We start from the raw sequence: 20,219 nt of genomic DNA, 5'->3' as shown, positions 1-20,219 counted from the left end.
TGAAGCCAGGGATGTGAGAGTGCATTTCACTGTGCCACGCTCAGTATTTATATCTAGATGGAAAGGTCTGGAAAAAGGGGAGAAAGTTTACTTGCACTTGGCATCCCAAAATACTGGTATTAAGATCCAATGAGTAAGTTCCAACATTTGCTGGAGCGAAATAATAGGCAAGAGACTTGTTCTTTTAAGTCAGCTAGCATTTTTTTTTCTTAATCTGAAATTTGGATGTTACCTTTGATCTGTTACCGATCACATATCAGGCTATACTTTTGGCTGCTTATTTTTTTTCTCTGAGCGCTTGTGCTACACGTGTATTATTGTGCTCATCTGGGAATAAAATAATGTAAAAACATACTTTAAATTGGCAGTGGTTCCTTTTTTTTTTGGCAGAACCTCTGTGGAGCAGCTGTGTGACAACCTGAGACACAGGATCTGAGGAAAATGTGTTTTAGGGGTGGACTGTGCAGCTTTTCCAGCGGGAATGTCCGTGGGGCTTCCCGTTGCCCTTCCTCTGTGGATGGGGAACGTGCTGTAAGGGGGAGGACTGACAAGGCACCATTGGAGGGGCACCAAGAGCAACTTCCTTCTCCTTCCATGTCAGACTGCTGTGTGGGCCAAGAGCACCTTAGAGGTACAGCCAAGAAACACAGCTGTGTGTCCCCCTGTTGATTTCGCTAGCTTGCAGGACCTGAGGGTAGGAGCCATGGTCAGTGTTTTTTACCAGGGGTACAAGAAGATGTAATCATGTCTGAGGACACCAGTCACAACCCTTGCTAGGGACCGGACCTTGGTGTGGGGGTGGCGGATATGAGCATCCTTGGGATTTTATTCATAGGGGTTTTTGGGAGACTGTCCCACAGCTGCATCCCAGCATCGGTGGTGTCTGTGTAGAAAGAGGTAGTGCACGGGGCTGGGGGGACAGCAACCTCTCCCCCTCCCCTGTGCTCGCTGCTCTTGCTTTGATGCCGTCCGCCCTAGCTCTGGCTTTTGATAACTGGCTGCTTGTTTGCTGGCTCTGTTGTGTAGGTAGGTCTGCAAAGCAGCCATGCTAAGAGCAGGCCAGTTGCACAAACTGACAGGCAAACTGTGTGCATTTGCGTCGGGGTTGGCAGAGCATTTCTGCAGGAAGGGATGTGTTCTGACATGACAGTAAACTGTTCATGTCACACCGCTGTGTCCTCAGAGAGCCCTCTCTTCACCCGCCTACAGTACTCGGGGCACACTTCTCGCGTCTTAAATCAGGACTTGCAAGACGGGGCTGTGGCTGGGTTCGGGGCTGTTTCTGCAGGAGCCGTTCTGGGGAGTCGGGACCTGCAGCGACAGTGAGCCCTGCGGGCTCCCGCTCTCCCAGCAAATGCTGGCACGGTGTCAGCCCTCACCAGCCAGCTCTGCTCCAAAGAGCTCCTGGCTTTGGCTGGCGGTCAGCTCACCGTGGCGTCAGCTGTCCACAGGTAGGCTGCACATCGACACCCCGTTGGGGAGAAGGGGACTTAATAGTATGGATGCATGGATATAGATTTAATAGTATGGATACAGGTATTATGTGCTATGTAACCTTAGGGCCAGAGGACAGTCACAGGCATGTTTAATTGACTGATAAAGCGGTGGTGTCTGTGGAGTTCATGAAGACTTAATTTCTCTTAAGTTGATATTATTATGAACTGATCCATTTTGAAAGAAGAATCTTTCTTAAAGCAAGTGGAATATTATGTGACTATGCCACCAGACCCAAGAGGTTTTGCATTGTCTATGGAAGCTTAAAATTACCAGCTTCCTTGCAGAGGAGAAAGATGGGCACTCGCTAAGATACACATCCAGTCCTTTTGTCAGTTCAAAGCCAATTTTCTTTGAAAGGCTTTTTTTGTTGTTTGCAGTAAGAAGCCACAGGTACTGAACCACAGTGTATGCATGCCGCAGTAATCCTGCTTCATACATAGGGGAATTCTGTCTTGGACCATCCTGACGGGGGAAAAAATCTGGTGAGTCCGTTTCTTTGAGTTTTTGACCTAAAGGGGAGCAGGGACAAAAGGCAAGGGGAGAGGTGACGTGGTCCCCCCCTTCTGCTGAGGCACCAGTGGTATCGGAGCAATGATGGTGTCTCCCTGAAATGCCATGTAAGTGCCAATCCCCAACTTTAACACTGGTGTTGCCGTGCAAATGCAGTAAAATCATTTTCTGAGTACACACTATACGTTGTCTTTCCAGGCGTTTGCCAAACTCAGGATGAACATCAAAAGGATTCTGGATGAGAGTCTGAAATGAGAGCATGGGCTCTCATTTCAGAAATGCACCATGAGGAAAAACCTGGGAGAAGAGTGTGGAAGAGGACTATTCCTGGCCTGAACGGAAGGTAAAAAGGCATAAAGTAGAAGGTTAACGAAAATGACTGGAATAGTGCTGTAGTATCTTGTGATCAGAGGAAGGCAGGATTTTGGCCTGCCAAATCCTCAGGATTTGGTCAGAGAGAGAGGGCCGTCTTTATTCTGTGCGCTAGGTAAATACTTGACTTCCTTGCTCAAACACTTAATACTGGCCTCAGCCTATTGGGCACAATACGCATGCGTGTGCACACACACGCACACAGTATATACAATTATACATAACATTTCCTGGTACACAGAGTACAGAGGTGCTGTGGAGATAGATGGCCCTTTTGCTCTAGGGATTTGGTGTCTGGGATACCTGTAGAAGAGTGGTTTGATGGCAATGGAGCCTTGTTCCTGGGTCTTGGAGTCCTTTAATAGCTGGATTACAGGGAAACAGTAAAGTGGCAAAAATCTGCCATCTACTACAGAATGAGGTTAAATATTACTAAGAGTAAAGAAAGAACTGGTTGATTCTTAACAGCTATTGGGAAGCAATCTGAGCAAAAATAATGATGGGGAGTGCCTGATCTATAGAGCAGGGAATTATTTCTGTCTTCATCCAGAAAATTCAGGTCTACTTTGCTTTGTTGTTTGACATGTTATTAAGAAAATGAGGGATAGATCTATACTTTTGACATGTATCAAGCATGTGTAAGCATGATATCCCATCTTGCTCTCGGGAGTTAAATTAGGGATTTCTTAGGAGAAAAAAGGCAACCTAACAGGAACGGTCCAGTGAGCACTCACATCCAGTAATTGGGTTATTTGCAACGAAAAGAAACTGCTATCCTGATCTCAGTAATGTCACCCAGGCTGTTTGTCAAGTTTAAGAAGAGAGGTAAATAAAAAATAGCCTATTTTTTGAAAAATGAATGGGTTATCTCAGCCCAAAGCAACCAGCAAGAGCACTGTCTAGAGGACAATTTGTTTCAAAGCTAAGGAACAGGGTTTGGGCTTGGAAGAGGTCATACAAGTGCGCAAGGAGAATTGGTAAGAGCAGAGCAGCTAGAGTGTGACTTGATTCATTTCGAACTTGTAATCCTAAAACCCTACACGGAGCTGGTGTCTGAACTCTATAGGTGCTTCAGTCTGTACTGTTAAAGGTCTCTGTGTCCTCTGAAGATCTTCAGTCTGTTGGCATCTTCCTCTCAACCAAATAAAGCGTTGCCTCACTTATCGCTAGGTCAGTTGGAAGCAGCAGGTGTGCTCTGAGCATGTATTAACTTTCAAAGCATGAAGAGGTTTCTGTGTCCTTTCAAGCCACTGCCGGAAGTTACCACCATAATGTCTATTATTTCTTTCTAAAGGTGCAGGCTTACACCAACGCATTGCTCATCTTGATATTTTTTTTTTTTTTTTTTAAATTGGTGTGGAAAATCTGAAGTCATAAAACCTTGGTGTGACTACAGGACATCAGGATCAAACAGCAGGTAAGAAAGTGTTCTGACTGCCAGGAAAACTTTGATAATTTGGTGTTTGAGATATAGATGTATATAAATAAAAATTGCGTAGGATTTAACTGGGCCTCAGTTGACAATTAATGACTCTTTCTGACATTCACAATGAAAATTTTGAAGACAGACGCTATAGTTTATCTTGTTGTATATCTTTAAATGCAGAGTGAACAGGTTTCAAGGTGACCATCACAATGCATAGCTTGAACCAAAGTCTCTGATTTTAGCAGTCTTTGAGACAATTACTGTGCCTCATTTGCAGGGAGGAACAATGTATAACGGGGCGTATATAGAGAGACCTGGCACTTGGGTTGGAGGCGGGTGTTGTGTCTTTTCTCCATGAGGACAGAGCAGGATGACGGAGGCTGCTGTCATGAGCGTTCTTCTGCTCAGGGTTGTCTTCTCATGACTAATCTGACTCTTATTAGGGTGGTTATTGTAATCTCCAACTATATTAAAACCAATGTTTTGACCTCCAAGTCTTGGGTAATTTATTGAGGGAAACCTAGGGAAGCTTTTTTCCAGAACGAATGGGGTTTACTGAAAGCACTCACTAGTGACTTAATGATGTGGCTCTGATGAGAGGTGAGGTGACTGTATAGAATGGAACCTGGAAACAAAATCTTGTACCGGTCCCTTCCATTGGACTCACTTGGATGTCAGCAACTGCAGTAAATGCACCCTGCCACTGGTCACGGTACCTGTAATTTATGAAGAATCTTTATTTTCAATCTTTTTTGGGGGAAAAAAGTTTAACTTGTCTTTTTAAAACATTAAATTATAAGCTGAGAAGAGGTTATACAGTACATTTGATAGATGTTTTCACGTTAAGCTAGTGCAATTTCTTCTGCTTGCCTTAAGTATTTATGCAGGAATTTCTTTTGGCACAGTTATCTATTTATTAAACCCTAAGCAGGAAGGGCAGTTATGACCTACTTCATAGGAAGACCTCAGGCCATATCCTCACATGAAAATGGCAGTATCGGCTCCCTCCTGGCTGAGGCGTGTGGCTGTATGGAGCTGCCTGAAAGGGCAGGCGCAGCAAGAGCTGGAGGAGGACCATCACAACAGAACCACTGACCGACCTCGCCTCGTCTCTTCAGAAACACTGAGAGAAGGCGACGCATACAGCGTCGCAGCACAACCAGCTGCAGAGGTGAGCGACTTACAGCCCTAGCAGCTCCTTCAGAGCCAGACTCGCAAAGACTACCCTGATGTCCACTGTCAGCTGAGACTTCAGTTGTTAACAAGGCTTTACGGTGTTACTTGTTTGATTGCAACGATGAAATCCATTCATAAAACACAGAGACCCCAAATCCTCCTCTGTACTGAGTACCTGAGTACTTATTTCTGCTTACCTTCTGAATTCATTCAAGTTCTGGATTCTAAGGGCCATTTGTAAAGGGGCGAAAAAACTCTTTCAGTCTGGCACAGCTAGGAGATCGGTTTCTATTTGAACCAGGGAGTTTCAGTCTCGGAAAGCCGTAGTAATGTGCGGTAAAGACCATCTTCATCCACGGTAGGTGAACCAGACCAAAATATGTTAATCTTGTTAGATGCCAAAGAATATAACAGTTTGTGCAGGTTCAGTAGCGGAAGTATGGTAGCTGCTGCTTCTTGTAAAATGGACGTTTTATATTGCAGAAGCTCTTAAATTACCTGTGAAACTGTTCTTTAAAAAAGCTAGGTTGAAAATTGTCATTCTTCCTTTTGAATAATACATATAATGCTCTTGTCATATTACAGTGAAATGTACTTTTTTTTAAACCTGGTAACAAGAGCTACTTCACTTTGGTTGAATTGTCATCTTTTGGTTCATTTCACTGCAATAAAAATGAGACTTTTGATCCAGAAATGAAAACAAGATTTCCAATTAGTAGCAAGTAACAGCCTCCTTTACTGATTACTTTAAAATAAGGACAAGGTATTTCAACTATTCACAAATATTTCTGACATATTACAAAGTAACGTAAGAGAAAAAGATCATGATCATATTTGAAGCAAAATAGTTTAAAAATGTTTGCAAATGCATTGTTTTTTCCTTTTCAAAATGTTTCTTGATACAGTTTTGCAGGAGACTATCTGTTTGGTCAAATAAACTTCTGCTATACGTACTGTGCTTTGTCCTAGGGGACAAATTGGAAAAATATTTTCAAAACAGTACTTTGTCAGAAACAGGGGTTTGGAATATCACCTCTGATGGTCTTGCAGTTTTGTCTCTGTGGACTTTGTGCAAGGCTTAACATGAGGTTTTTTTAATGATGGTTTTATGACATGATACAAAGCTGACACTTATTTTACATTGTATTTAAGTATTTAAAAGATCTGAGACCTATTTCTTCTATATATACATTTTTGAAGCTTTAAGGCTGTGCCACTAACAACATTTTGTCAATCTTTTGTCATTTTCTTAAATATTACAATTACTTTGTCAAATTTAGAATTGTTAGCAGCGATGATGATGATATTCCTCATTTAAAAAATCCCAAACCAAACAGAAGAATTCCCTGGGAAACTGCACACCACATGCATGATACATAACTACAAAATCAGTCCAAAGTTCTGATAAATATTTAGTTCCAGCTAGAGCTAATAGTTATTCTAGTTCTAAAGAATAAAATGTTTGTTATATACAGAAGGGGTGGGTGGAATATGGACATTTGACAAAGACCACTCAAGGCATTTCACGGTCAGAACTGTTTGTACAGCATTAATGCAGCTGCCCTTTTTGCTGATGCGTGGGCTTGTACCACCTGGGGGAAGGGCAGTGGCAAGGGGCCCAGTCTTACAAGATGCGAGTTATCTTCTCCAGGCTGCTCAGTCTTCAGCTGAACCAGGAGCGTCTTGCAGGATTGAGCGCCCGCTCCTGAGCTAAATGCAAACTTGTACAGCATTATCCCATGCCAGTTTACATCAGGTAAGGGTTTGGTCTTTTGCCTTCAGCATATTACAATGTGGGAAAACTGCACCAGCATTTTTCAATGAGCACCATTAACTGACTTTGGTAACGTATCTATTGGCATGACCAGCGGGATCAAAGAATAGGCCGAACTCCTGCCTTGTACAATAAGAAAGCACAGCTGCCAATTACCTTGCAACTAGAGTCTGTAAATATTAAAAACATAAATATGTTAATAACGGTACACATATACACAAAACACAGCAGTAGCAATATTACAGGATGCAGTGCCTACTCTATATAACTGCTTTTTGTTAATACAGATGCAACAGCAAAATAAATGCCATTTAATATGAAGCAAACCCTTCTTCAAAGGTCAAGGGCAGTAAGCCAAAGTTCAGGTCCAGGCTTCTGCTAATCTGAGGTGACTCTGAAGCTAGATCAATCCCACTGTCTATCAAACCTAATCAATGAAAGAGTAGCACTATGGGAAGATAATGAATATCAGTTAACACTAAATCTTTCTGAGCTGGAGCTTTCTTTTGCCACCATTTGAAATTAATTCTCTCTTTTTCACAAGTGCTCTTTGTGTGAGCACTCACCAGGCTTAACAGGGGATAAAGTTATTACATACAAAATATGATTTAGGGGTAAGGATTAATAGAAACAACCAGCACAGGATTGGAGTTCCTGAATCCTGGGACGTGTTCTCCATGTTTTTAAGTGAAGTTTCAGTGAGGTTGCACTTAGCAGACCACTAAGAAGTTGTCACTCCAACTTTTTCTTCTTTTTTGTGCAGTTGTTTCAAAGCTTGGTAGGAATAGCACAAGAAGGGCTAGAGGATATGACTGTGCTGGTCCATTCTCTTTGCTAATGCTCTTCAGAGCAGCGTCCTCTCCTCAAGATCACGTCATCTAGTCCAATATCCCCAGTTCTTCCTTTCCCTTTGTCCCCTTTGAAAATAACCTGTGGAGAGAAATAGAATGATTTGAGTGCAAAAATAAAGTAAAATGAAAGAAGTGTGCTTTAGAAATAATTTACACAGAGCTAATTCATTAGCAAGTGTGATGAAGGTCTGGTCTCCATTCATATTCTCCTCAGGTTTCCAGCCTATAGGCCCTCCTAAAATCACTAGTGTTTAGTTGCTTTTGGTTTTTAATTAGCTAGAAAATAAAGCTTCCACATTTCTTCCTGATTTCTCTGTGGCAGAGGCCTTCCCTGCTTACTTAATGAGTGAGTTTTCTCTCATTCCCTGATCCTTGGAATAAAGGTCACAGTGGTTCAGGTCAGCAGCCCAGGCTAACCCCACGCTGGCTGGAAAAGATCCCAAACTCGACGGTTCCATAAGGTGCCGTGAGGCAGCTCTGGTCTGTGGACCAGTGATCGGTTACGGCTGGCAAGCCACGCTGACAGCTACTGCTGAGGTGGGCAAGAGGGGCACTGCTGGTCTTGTTTGCCATCTCTCAAACTCATTTGCTTTTCTGCCAGACAATATGTTAGTAATACATACTTACTTAACGAACTGCTCTATAAGGTGAGACAGACCTGAGGAGTGCGAGAAGTGTTAAACTTGGCGGAAAAGGGCAAGAATGGGGCAAATATATTGTTTGCCTGCTATAGAATTCCACGCTGTCAGTCTGATATTCATTTACAGGTAACACAAGGTCAGGCGTCTTTGTTACTTTTGCTGAGGTAAAGTTTTCAGAAAAGTAACTGCAGTAATTACAGCCTTAATATTAATTTTAGAACCATATACTGTGTGCGCGTTGTAGCCTGCTCCCACCATGAACATTATGATGCGTGAGCTTTTTTTAGAGCCCCTGATATAAGTCAGAGCCAAACAGGCCCTGAAGCACCCAAGTCTCTTCTTCAGATCTGAAATCGAAACTACCTTCAAAGCTAAGCAGAGGTTGAAGAAAAATGCTGAGTTTTTGATATATCAGTTTATCGCCCCATGTTTCTAAGATTTCCAGGTATTAGAGGATTCACCATGGCGCTTCAGACAGCTTCTTTTGATTGCGCTAAACCATTTTGTGTTATGGGCATAGTTAGGTCATCATTTACCTCCTTGTCCAGATCAGCTGAAGGTATGCTGAAGAGCATAAAACCATGTGAGACTGCACATGTAACCTCCCTGCATTATAAAAAATGACTTATTTTCAGTGTCTTTGCCCTGGTTTAGCCAGTTATTAATCCACAGGGGATGATTCTTCCTGTTTCATGGCACTGTATTATTTAAAGCGTTGTTCACGAGGAATCTTGATACAGCCTTTTTGGAAATCCATATACAGTATGCCATTGCTCATTAGACTGCTCTTTCCTACGTGGTGATTCCCTGAAAACAGGCTCTGTGAGGTAGCTCAGTACAGGCTATTTTGTATGTGTCTATTGCTGTAGGTGGGGGTTTTGTTGGTTGGTTGGTTGGGGTTTTTTGTTTTTTTTTTTTCAAAAAACTAATTTGACAGAATGCACAATGACTCTCCTATCCTTAATGTGATTCCACTGGCAGGGATCAAAGAAGTAAAACACAGCTGAAAGTGGACCCAGAAGTCAGAGTCCAGTGCTACACCATCTAAGTGTCTTCAGCTTCTCATGGAAGAAACCAGAAGGCAGCTCATGCATCGGTACTTACACTCTTGATGCCTAGTCCGTGTAAAGTTATGTGTGTCTGTCTCCAGCCACGGCCACCATTTCTTCCCCAAACGGCTGGTCCGTGAGCACCGTTTTTCCTTACAAAGACTTGGAGGGCACCAGAATGCAGTCCAGGCACCTTATGCCTAAACGACAGGCACAAGTCGCCGGCCTGAGCCATGGGACCCAACGGCAGGATAAGATGCGCTACTCTTCCTTCTTTGCCTTTGGGGTCAGAGATGGTAAGATACTGTCCCCCTGAAAAAGAAAAAGCAGTTAGGTTTTTTTTTTTAAATTCTACTATGTTGCAGGACCAAATGCACAAGAGTAATTAAAAAATCAAAAAATAAAAAAGGGCTCCACAAGGTCCAGTGAGCCTTAAATACGGCATATAGTTGCTGGAACGTGAACCAGAACGGATGCATCTGCCTCCTGCAGGGTAAGATTTACAGTGCTGGTCTTCTGTTTGCGTTAGTACCAGGTTAGGTCTTGGCCATCTAATTTCTTTTTTACAAAGCAAATAATACCTCTTTTGAAAATGAAAATTTCATGTACTCCTTCATTTCTGACAACCCCGTGGTGACTGCATGATTTTAAACCCACAGTGACATTAAAGCTACTGTGTACATTTATGCACCTCATAAGCTGCAGTTTTTTGCTATTGGATAGATGAATGAGAAGGCCAGCATAAATGTTATCGTGTAATTGAGCTATGGTTCTGTCCTTTTCCTTTTACAGTTATCCCTAACACAGTTCCTGGGAACTGTGTTAACAGGTTAAGTCTCAAGGCGTATCCATTTGCAAACACAGATAGCCTTTTTGTTTAACCATAATTTAAACTCTTAATCTGGGTTAGATACAGAAAGGTAGAAACAGTAATTATTTCCAAATGGCTGTTAACTTGATATACTCCCTGAAGTCTTCTCTAACAGTAGTAAGTTGTCAGTGAACATACATACTGAATTCAAAACCCCATTATTATCTCTGATCATGTATGGAGGTGCCTTCATAAAAACACCTAGAACATGAGAAGTAGAGGATCTCAGGTATGGCAACATCCATTAAACATAAAAAAAAAATAAAGAGAGACTTCACATCTTGGAGAAAACCCACACCTCTATTTTTTCTTTGTACTTTTCATTAAAACTTTTGCAAGGTGGATGATAACTTTAGAATTTGAAATTACCAAAGGGAGGAGGGTTCACCTTTAAAAAATAAAAATTAAAAAAAATTCTTATCTTACTCTGAACCTAAGAATCTTTTTTTTAATGAGATCAGATTTTAAAATCTTTTTTTAATCAAAAAATCCAAGTTTAATGAACTTAACGTAAAGGTGGCATTTAGGCTCCTTAGTTGAAACCAATGATATAGAAATATTGGGGGTCTGTAATATTGTTGACATACACAGTCTTTACTTAATTGTAGAACAGAAAAATATTTTTCATTTGAATTGTCACCCTACTACTACTCAACCAGAGCTTTATTTTTTGAAGGCTTCTTTTTCAAAGCCACAATGATTTCCCTCAAAAGCTGCAAGATTTAATGACAATGTACCAGGGCTTGTCACACACTTAAAAGGAAAGCCAACTTTGTCTGCAACTCACTACTTCTACATAGGTTTTTATCTTCTTTGGTCTCAATGAGATTTAACAAAGCAAAGCTGCTGTCTGGGGCCCCAGATCAAGTGGGATCCATTTGTCCAAGGATCTGTTAAAGTTTTTTGGGTTTTGTTGTGGGGTTTTTTTGTTTGTTTGTTTTAATGCATTGTTTTTTCATCAAGGTTACTAACTGCTAAAGTAAGCATAACAGAGTTTAAATAACTGCACCTGTTTGTTGTAGATACAATTATATCACTATAAAAGTACTGACTTCACTCATTAACTGCATCTGTTTCAGATAGTTACAGTGACTGAATCCAATCAATAGGAAACAGATTTAGGTAAGCACAAAGCCAACGTATCTGTAGGCAAGCCCCTGCAGGAAAAGGTCCCCTCAAATCAGCATTTTCTGCATGCAAGATAAGCTTATAAGGCTTCAGCATGGCACCTTTCAAAATGCAGATTCTGATAAACCAATAAATAGCAAACTTTCAAAGGTGAAAGCAAACACTCAGGAACAAGCTGTGAAAATAAATCCCTGCAACAAGGTATTCCAGACAGGAGGGAGTGGGTGGGTGACTTCAAGGGACTAGTTTTAACAGGTTATGTCAACAGCAGCAGAACATACACAGGAAACAAAAAGCTCAGATTGTCCCTGGCGGGGAAGCAACACAGGAGAGAAAAAAAAAAAGTCGTCTAAAAAACAAAAAAGCCAGTTAAAAATCATAGTTCTGGAACTTAATATGTATTAACAATTGTCGAGTACAGATAATGAATATGCTTTGAGTGACTCTCTTGGAAACAAAGCATTTTTAAATCCATTGTTTCAAAAAGATGTTTGAATTATATGTGATCTTTTTTAAAATGCCAGGCTGCAAGCAGGAGACAGCTACCTGTTTTCTCATCTGCAGGAGGAAGGAGCCCTGCTTTCTCAGTCATTCATAAGACTTTTAAAGTGTTGTAAGGAGCACACGAAATACTAGAGCGTGCCTGTGGGAGGGGAGGGGGCTGGCCCAGTAAGTGAAGACAGCACTTTCACTTAGCCAGCTAAACAGCCTCAAAAAGGTGCCAGGTCACCCGCCGTGGTGGCAAATGACTGTCCCATCACTGGCAGTGTAAGGACAGACATCTATGATGAGGCGGTGCACGAGGAAAATGGCTCTCAGCGCCCTCACCCTCCCTCAACTTAACCTATAACATTTTACCGCCTGAGAGCGCGTTTCCTTCCGAAGTCTGCCATCCCCTCACATAATGTAAGCATTGTGCACTTCAAAGGCTGCTCTTCTGGGTATGAAGTAATCCCATCATTACAGGGAGCCAGAGACGTGTGTCTAATCCCCGGCGCTGGGGGAAGGGTGCGCAGGCAAGGACAGCCAACCTCTCAGTGCCATACAGTAAAATCGACAGGGGACGAAATACAACTAACTTCCAGCAGCCGAGATGTGCAGTTCTGCTGGGACTACGCCGGCAGAGGTGTGCGGGTGGGAGGGGTTGCTGCTTTGGCTGACCACCAGTGCCCGTGCCAGTCTTCTCTCCTGCAAGTGGCTGGTACACACTCCCCTGTAACAGTCATTGCAAGGGCACTCTTTACCATCCCAAACATACCCATTTTCAGAAGTCTCTGCGTATGAGCACCTAACTTGTCTTCCTTCCAGTTACTTAACAGTTCTCCTATGTACAGGTTGCTGTAACTTAGAGTAGAATGGAGCAAAATCAAACTGAGAGGTTAAACCAGAACATTATATTTGGCAGCAGAACAAAAACTATTTCCAGCACTTTCTGTAATTTTGCTAGCAATATAGAAATAATTATGTTTGCGTGGTGGTTTGAAAAATAAGCTTTGTTTCACCATAAATAAAAGTTATTCTCTAGACCACGTTTTTGTTCTTTCTGATTCTTTTAAGACAGATAATATTTTACTGAATACATTTACTACTCCTTCAGAGACATTCCTATTGTAAAGATACCAGCTATGATAAAAGTGCAAATTCTCAATTGCTCTTTCATGTTGGGAATCCGCAGTTTTGATTTTTATACACAGAAGAGATGTGGGTGTGAAATATATCCCAAAACTAAAGGGAACAGATAATAATGCGAGAACTGTCATTAACCTCAAGTCTGGGTGGTTCTTCAACTACAGGATGCAATCGTACATAGGTATCTTACCTGATGCATCTCTCACCGGTTCCCAGTGCAAGTCATCGTCTTTGTCCTTCATCCATCCACACAGTCCACTCTCAAAATTACAGCTGTGTACCAGCACGCCTAGGCAGCACAGAGCAGGAAGTCAAAACCAAAAAAAGTGATTTGGATTCTTTTGGTTGGGAAACAACAGCTATTTCCCTTGTGGCTGACCCTAGCAAGTATAGATGAAAATTAAATGCAGCAGAAGGAGCACTAGAAAAAGAATCTACAAAAATACTAAAACAATAAAAAGGACGCTAGTGTTATTATTGACAATTCACACTATTTTTGTGCTACATCTGTTAGGAAATAAAACTATAAAGGTTCATTTAGGTGGTGGGTTTTTTTCTTTTTACAAAGCATAGTTTAAACAAGGGGCATGAGATGTAGGAGCCCTGTAAAAATGTATAACAACCCAAGAAACTGCAAAAAATCCTAAACCCTGAACAGGAGACGTGATCTTTACCTGGGTCATCATTTGCTTCAAATTCATCAGCGGTAATCCCTCTTTCAATTTCAAGTATTTCAAACAGATTATTGCTCACTCCAGGCTGGCGTGGAACTGTGAGAAAAGTAGTTTTTAAGAAATGAATGAGATAAAGGTAGTTAGTGACCTACTTCCTTATCTGTAATAAAAAAGAGCAGAGCAGCTCTGGGCATTGTGCTTTTCTTGGAGAATTCAAGATATTTAATTATATTTGACATGAAGATTCATAAACTTTATGCCTATGTGATTTATGATTTATGTTGTAACATTTATCTGAGCACTGTAAAAGATGATTCCAAATCTGCTAATGGCTCTTCAAATGAAAGCTCCTTTTTAACCAGAAAAAAAAAAAAAGAAAAAAAGCTTTGACCTTGAAGTACACTATTCCCCTCCAAATGCACTTTTAAAGATAGTGGTTTCTTGATAAAATAAAGCCACTTTAAAGCCCTTGCTCAAACTTTCCGATCCACTCACCTTCCGCAGATGTCTACAGGAGAATCTCAACAGGAGGCAGTGGTACCTGGAAGAGGCCCCACACGCACCTAACCTTTGAAACACAGCTGAAGGTGTATCCATCTATCTGCAAAGGATTAGAGCTCCCTAAACAATTATCAGGATTGTACCGAGAGTTGAGAAGCCGGAGCTCTAGTGGAAGCTGGAGTTCAACTGTAATTATGCTTTTTGCTTTCCAACAAAGTCTGTCCTTCAGCTGCTGCTCTCAGCTGCAAGGAGAAGGAACACTCTCGGTGATTAACGGGCCCAGAGGTTATTAGACATTCAGCAGCCAGGACAACCTGAAATTTAAGAGGTCTTTGTGGGAACAATGGCTGCCAAAGTCAGGTGGCTACAAAGACTTCCACTTACTTCTGAAGACGCTGTGCTAGTCTGTGTAAGTCTCCAGAAATAACACACCAATGTCATGCCTGATGGACAGCTGTCAACTAGAGAGAAACAGATTGCACTGGATAGAGCTGTCTTGGAAATTCCTCTTTTAGAGGCAGGTCTAGCACATAACAACAGTGGTAATGTGTTTCAGACATGTCCTTAGATGTTACAGACACCTCTGACACCTACAGTATTTGTAAGGGCCTTATGTATTAAAAACTTGACAGGTTTTCCATTTGCAGTGCTAAAATAAGTATCTTAATGTCTCTATAGGCTTCTTGGGCAAGTGAGGACAAGAAGAATTGAGACTATTTACAATTCTAAACTGAAATAAAGGACTGTTGTTTTCAGGAAATCAAATCAAAGGTAAGAAGGAACTTCTTTTGCACTAGGACAACATGTAAAGAGCACTGCTGCAAGAACTCCTCTAAAGCCAGAAGACAGGAAAATGAAAAACAAGAATGAAGTAGCTTCCTGCTTTTTGGAATTAGGGCAAAATAAGCAGCCCGATAAAAGGTCAACCAAATGCTAATGTATTTTAAAAGTAATATTACAGGATACAGATGTTGGATGGAAATTTTGTATAATAAAAATAAATAAATAAAAAGCTTGAAGTCTGTAGGACACTGATTAACTCCTTAATATTATAGTCATTTTTTGAATCATTACATCTACTTTGTTTTCTTTTTTTTTTTTTTTAATCCTTTGTAGACTTTGGATTATGTCTATTTGCAGTCTAGGATATTAATGCTCAAACAGCCTCAAGGACTTTAGGTTCGCTTGGGTAGTAGAGGCCTGCTAATTTTTAAGGATACGTTGTTTGTAATAATATTTTTGCTGCTTTGTTTAATCTGGTTTTTTGCTTACATGATTAGAATTTTGAGATTTAGCATGAAAGAAACCTTGCAAATGTGCACAGTCCACACCACCTAGGCCAATAATCACCCCGCAGTACATTTATGGACAAATACTGTATTGAATTATGTAAAGAAAAAAATCTGTTTACCTCAGACAGGAAAAAATGGAAACAGGAATGCTCTAAAACCATTGTTCACCCTTACTCCTTCCCAGCAGCATCCTGCTGTCTTTCCTAAGAGCTCTATCTAATGCGTATGTAGGCGGGACAGTTGAACAAGCACATCGTACCGCTGTAGTCACACCTGCACAGAGGTGCTGACGGCGATATGAGCGGTTCCGACGCGTAACAGCATACACACTCTTACACTGCTCTAACTCCATGACAGGCACGGACAACCATGAGCAGTAGCTTATGGAGTAGATATGTGTGTGAACTGTCTATGTGTGCCTAGACCGCCGCCACTGGGGTACGCACAGCAGCTATCGGCACCGTTTAAATTCAGCGGCAGTGGGTTTGCTCAGGGATGTTAAAAACTGGTAATTCAATTTCTTGGGCTTATTGTGGCCAGCCAGCTGGGACAGCAAATTTTGCAGGAGTATTTACTTACAAAGGCTGCTAAATGAACAGTATCCTGTAAGTGACTCATTTCTGGCAGGACAGCGCTCTGACTGCAATTTCACCTTAGATAAGCCCTCACAGGGGAGTTTCGCCTTGCGTTACAACCATGCTGCAGGCTGCTGCTCCCTGTGGAACGCAGCAGTCCCCACGCATGAGACACATCTATGCTGCACCCCCAGGGACTATCACCTTGCCTTTCCTCTTCTTGGACTGCGCTAAGGAAAAAAAATAGTGTTTGTTTCCTACACTATGAAGAACAAGTCGGCAATTCACTTCAAAACTGCCCAGCGCAGCGTACGTATGTACTGTAGCTGCTAGTCTGGAACGGACACGCAGCCTTTTCTTGAAGTGTCTTTACATCTGCCGCATCCAGACGGCACAGGGATGGAAAAAGGCTAGCAGCCCATGGGAGCAGACGGAAAGGCAAGCTGCCCTCTCCCTGAGCTGCAGGGCTCCAGCCTGCGAGGAACCTCACAGTGCCATCGCCCTCGGCCCCCAGGCACCCGCCAGCGACGGGATGCCCACATCCTCTTCTCATCTAGGTTAACACTGAGCCTAACACTCTGCACCTCCATATCTTCCTGTTCTTCCCCTGCGCCTTAAATTAAGTTTTTCTTAGGGACCAAAGGCTCAGACCACAGACTCGCAGACAGGTAGTTATAGGGCTCTGAATGAACGCTGTGGCAGAGAGCATTGAGGAAACCGAGTGCCGTGCTCTAGGATTTGTAGGACACTCGGGCGTCACAGTCTCAAGGTATGTGCTTGGCCTGTGGATCCCCTTCCTAGTCCCCCATAGCTCTTGTTTGTGGAAAATACCACAGGAAATATTAGGAATTTATTTTCCAAACTATTTCAGTTTACTTACTAAAATACTATTTCTAATGCATGGTTATTTCATACAAATCTGAGTTACATCTGTACACACATACAAGCATTCTCCAAATTAAAGTTGATGTATCTGCCTATAATTAAAGCTCTACAATAAAATATTTCTTCAAAACTTTTCTCTACAGTTCTCCCTAAACACTGTTGCTATGAACTTCCAGAAGAACGTGTTGCAGAGCTTTAAACCAGTCACAGTGCTCAGACCTAATTAGAGGAATGTGCACTCGATACGAAACAAGAGATGCAGGACTCCAAATGTGATCCATGTGTACACTTCTTTTTGCTACAACGACTAATATGTTGAGTGGCAATTGTGGGAGAAAGTATTTGGCACAATTATTTTCTGCAAGCTTTCCAAGCCCTTTCTGTGTACTTTATATAGCGTATCAGTGTGCTTTTCACTTAACTTCAATGGTTTGATAAAGCTTGTTAAATATAAACTTGGCTTCTTTTTCTTGGAGAATTTTATAACCTCCGAGTGAGCCAATACATCAACAGTACCATATTCTCAAAGTTCATGAGCTAAGTTCTTCATCGATGCATGAACGTGGGGGGGGAACATTTAATAACTGCATAAGACTCATTTCTTTTCAGCTTTTTAATCCTTTGGGAAAACAGTAGGAGTTTTTTTCATTTACTTGCTAATTGCTGAGTTTGGGAGTATAAGAGATGGTGTGCACATATGTCGGGTTATTTGTAATTAGAGAATAATCACTGTTTTGGTGTTATAAAACCAAAACAAAACATGGAGTGCAGCTTCATGTTATTAGTAATTGTTATTACTGTTAATAATGCGGTGTTCTGCCTTACAACAAACACTGCGGTCTCATGCAATTCCATTCCACAAAATAATCATGACCAAGCTTCCCATTTGTTAAACACAACAACAATAACAAGAAAGGACAAAGACTTTTTGACTGAATAGTTATGATTGAAAGTTGTTACATTCCACTTCCAAAAAAACCCCACAAGTGATGAGATCTCATGCAGAACTAGTGGAAAATAGCTAAAAGGAAGGGTAGTCCAGAGGTCAGTCAGACTTTGTAAACAAGAATACGTCCCGTCTTCCTCCAGGGAAGACTTTGATATATGCTAGGCTAAAAAGAAGGGGCAACAGAGAGGTACTCTTCACCCTTTTATCTGGATACCTGCAGCGTCCAGGATATGTTGCCTAAAACTCTGCAAATTCAAATTCTGCGGCGAGAATTATTTCAGGAAGGGCTTTCATGGACTGTCCCACCCTTTACAGTACCATTTGCATAACAGGGGAGAGATGGTGCTAGCGTGCGACCACTCTAAATTCCAATCTTGCATTTCTCACGCAGTTACAAGGCTCATTAACTTTGACCTAAATCAAACACCTTATTATATATCTTCCCAGAAGAATTTCTGAAAAGTAACCTGCCTGCTTTTCTATGAGCTATTCAGGAGGTGCAGAGTGACAACTGAGTTTCAAGGAAACACAGCTAAAATAAGTAGTCTACAGAAGCTTGCATATCAGATCTGGGGATAAAACTAGCTGGAAGATTGATGGAGGGTGTGATTTGTAAGACTCCTAGATCCTACAGTTTACCTCCAGAGTACAAACAGGAACAAAGTGCCCATATTAAATACTTAAATATTAAGACAAATACATTTTAATAGGTCCCAGAACAGTGAAGACAAATGAACTGCTATTGTAAAATGATGCTACTCTAATGATATCAAGGAATAACAAAAACCACATTCTTTGCTTTTAGCATTTCCCTTTTTTCAACAGCTTCAAGGATCACATAACTGCATTGACTGCACTAAGGACTTTTCAGATGTTGAAAGGAGGAGCAGAAAGAATCAAGTTTTAATCCAATCTTTAAATTTTTTTAATAGCTGTTATGAGAAAAGTCTCCTATTTCCAATCTTTTCAGCTCCACTAACGGCCAAGAAGGAAAATTGCTGAACTATCTTTTAATACAGATAAGAGGTTTTGTTCTTGCTCTGCTGATATTTAGTATTATGCTTTGTCTTTAAGTTTATGCTTTTAATGCTTATCACCCAGATCCCAATGAAATTGGGAAGAAATTCATAGTCTTACTGAGAAGTTCTATTTGAGACTTTATCCATCCGAGTAACCAGAAAAGATTCCTCTCTACTTCACTGTAGTTTGTATCAGTCCTGAAATAGTTAAATATTAAGCCATTGCTGCATTCCTCCCTCATTGCCATTCCCCCCATATCCATATCAGGAGAAGATTATCCTTGGTGCCAGATTCCACTGTCTGCATCTGACTAAGTGGTTCAAAGGCCAAGTGTAGGAATTCCATTTTAAAAAATACTCATTTTTTTGTTCTCTGAAAAAGCAGCTCCCCAAAGTCACTGCAGGCATTTTAAGAAAAGGGGTAAAGCATCTAAAGAAATGCAACAACCCAATACCTTTCAAAAATTGCAAAGGTATTTAAATAACATTATCAGCATTATTATCATTTGTGCTCTGTCACCACTGAACAGACCAATTTCACCAGTCCTCAGCTGCTTTCAAGTTGAGCAGCACATTCAAGAGTGTTCCGAAGTGAAAGCTTAGGACAAGTCTACTCAGCGTGTGGGATGGCAGGTCAAGTAACACAAAGGGAGAAAACAGGGAGCACCAAGTCACCAAGGGTAAGCTCAGGAAAAGGTTAAGTAATGAAAAACTAAAGTTTGAGAGATGCTTGCAGAAAACAGGTACGCTTGCCCAGGCACGTTTCCTCTCCTGATCTGGACCAACCCTAGACCATCAGTACGTTCGCATGATTTGGTCTAGCGCACTAGGACATCTATCAGCACACAGCGCACCACCTACGCCTTTGCCATGGATTGCCTAACAGAAGCACCACCTATTCGGGTGGCTAGGCAAAGCAGCATTTACTGTCATGCTGCTTTGTCTACATCTGGCTAAGGCTTCAGAACCTGAGGGGGGAAAAAAAGAAGGAAAAAGTCCATGCATCACAAGATAACCTAGTTTAAAAACACAACTTTAAATATTGAGGTCTTCAGCATCTGCTAAGGGCTGGAAGATCAGAATTGCCAGTAGCTGGTGGCTACAGTGCTCTCTGTGCCGGGTTTTGTCCATCCTTGTGTAATAAAACACTACCTTTTATGACTCTTTGGGATACAACAGCCCTTGGCAACACACAAGGAAGCGGCCATCTAAGAAGACACCGTAACGCTTCTGAAGACTTTACAAAACTGAAGTTACATCCTCCTTCATGATCTGAGTGGAGCTAACATCAATTTCCTCCTCTGTTTTCCAAGACAATGAGTGTTATAAGATGTCTGAATTGCTGCCTGCATTCTCCCGTGGGAAACAAATAAAGGCGGCAAGAGCGAGGCTTTCTCTTC

General features: G+C 41.5%; 1 protein-coding gene and 1 long non-coding RNA gene across 4 annotated transcripts in view; one reads left to right on the top strand and one right to left on the bottom strand.

Annotated features, from left to right (window-relative positions):
- The first annotated feature begins 2,210 nt into the window (after window positions 1-2,210).
- LOC142409325 (uncharacterized) lies at window positions 2,211-9,379 on the top strand. The gene is made up of 3 exons (XR_012775574.1): window positions 2,211-2,350; window positions 3,751-3,796; window positions 9,229-9,379. It is a non-coding gene; the product is annotated as an uncharacterized LOC142409325 (long non-coding RNA).
- Window positions 5,701-20,219, bottom strand: part of NPNT (nephronectin) — a 54,348-nt gene continuing 39,829 nt past the window's right edge. For all 3 annotated transcript variants that reach the window (XM_075500679.1, XM_075500681.1, XM_075500680.1), the window contains 4 exons: window positions 13,599-13,694; window positions 13,115-13,213; window positions 9,352-9,608; window positions 5,701-7,685 (listed from right to left, as the gene is read on the bottom strand). In XM_075500679.1, coding sequence (XP_075356794.1) covers window positions 7,590-7,685; window positions 9,352-9,608; window positions 13,115-13,213; window positions 13,599-13,694 — 548 coding nt within the window. In that variant the 3' untranslated portion in view covers window positions 5,701-7,589. The remainder of the gene's footprint in view (window positions 7,686-9,351; window positions 9,609-13,114; window positions 13,214-13,598; window positions 13,695-20,219) is intronic.

The sequence above is a fragment of the Mycteria americana genome, chromosome 4 (genome assembly GCF_035582795.1).
Source record: "Mycteria americana isolate JAX WOST 10 ecotype Jacksonville Zoo and Gardens chromosome 4, USCA_MyAme_1.0, whole genome shotgun sequence".
Classification (NCBI taxonomy): Eukaryota; Metazoa; Chordata; class Aves; order Ciconiiformes; family Ciconiidae; genus Mycteria; species Mycteria americana.
The sequence above is the reverse complement of the archived record's forward strand: the minus strand, read 5'-3'. Positions and strand labels throughout refer to the sequence as shown.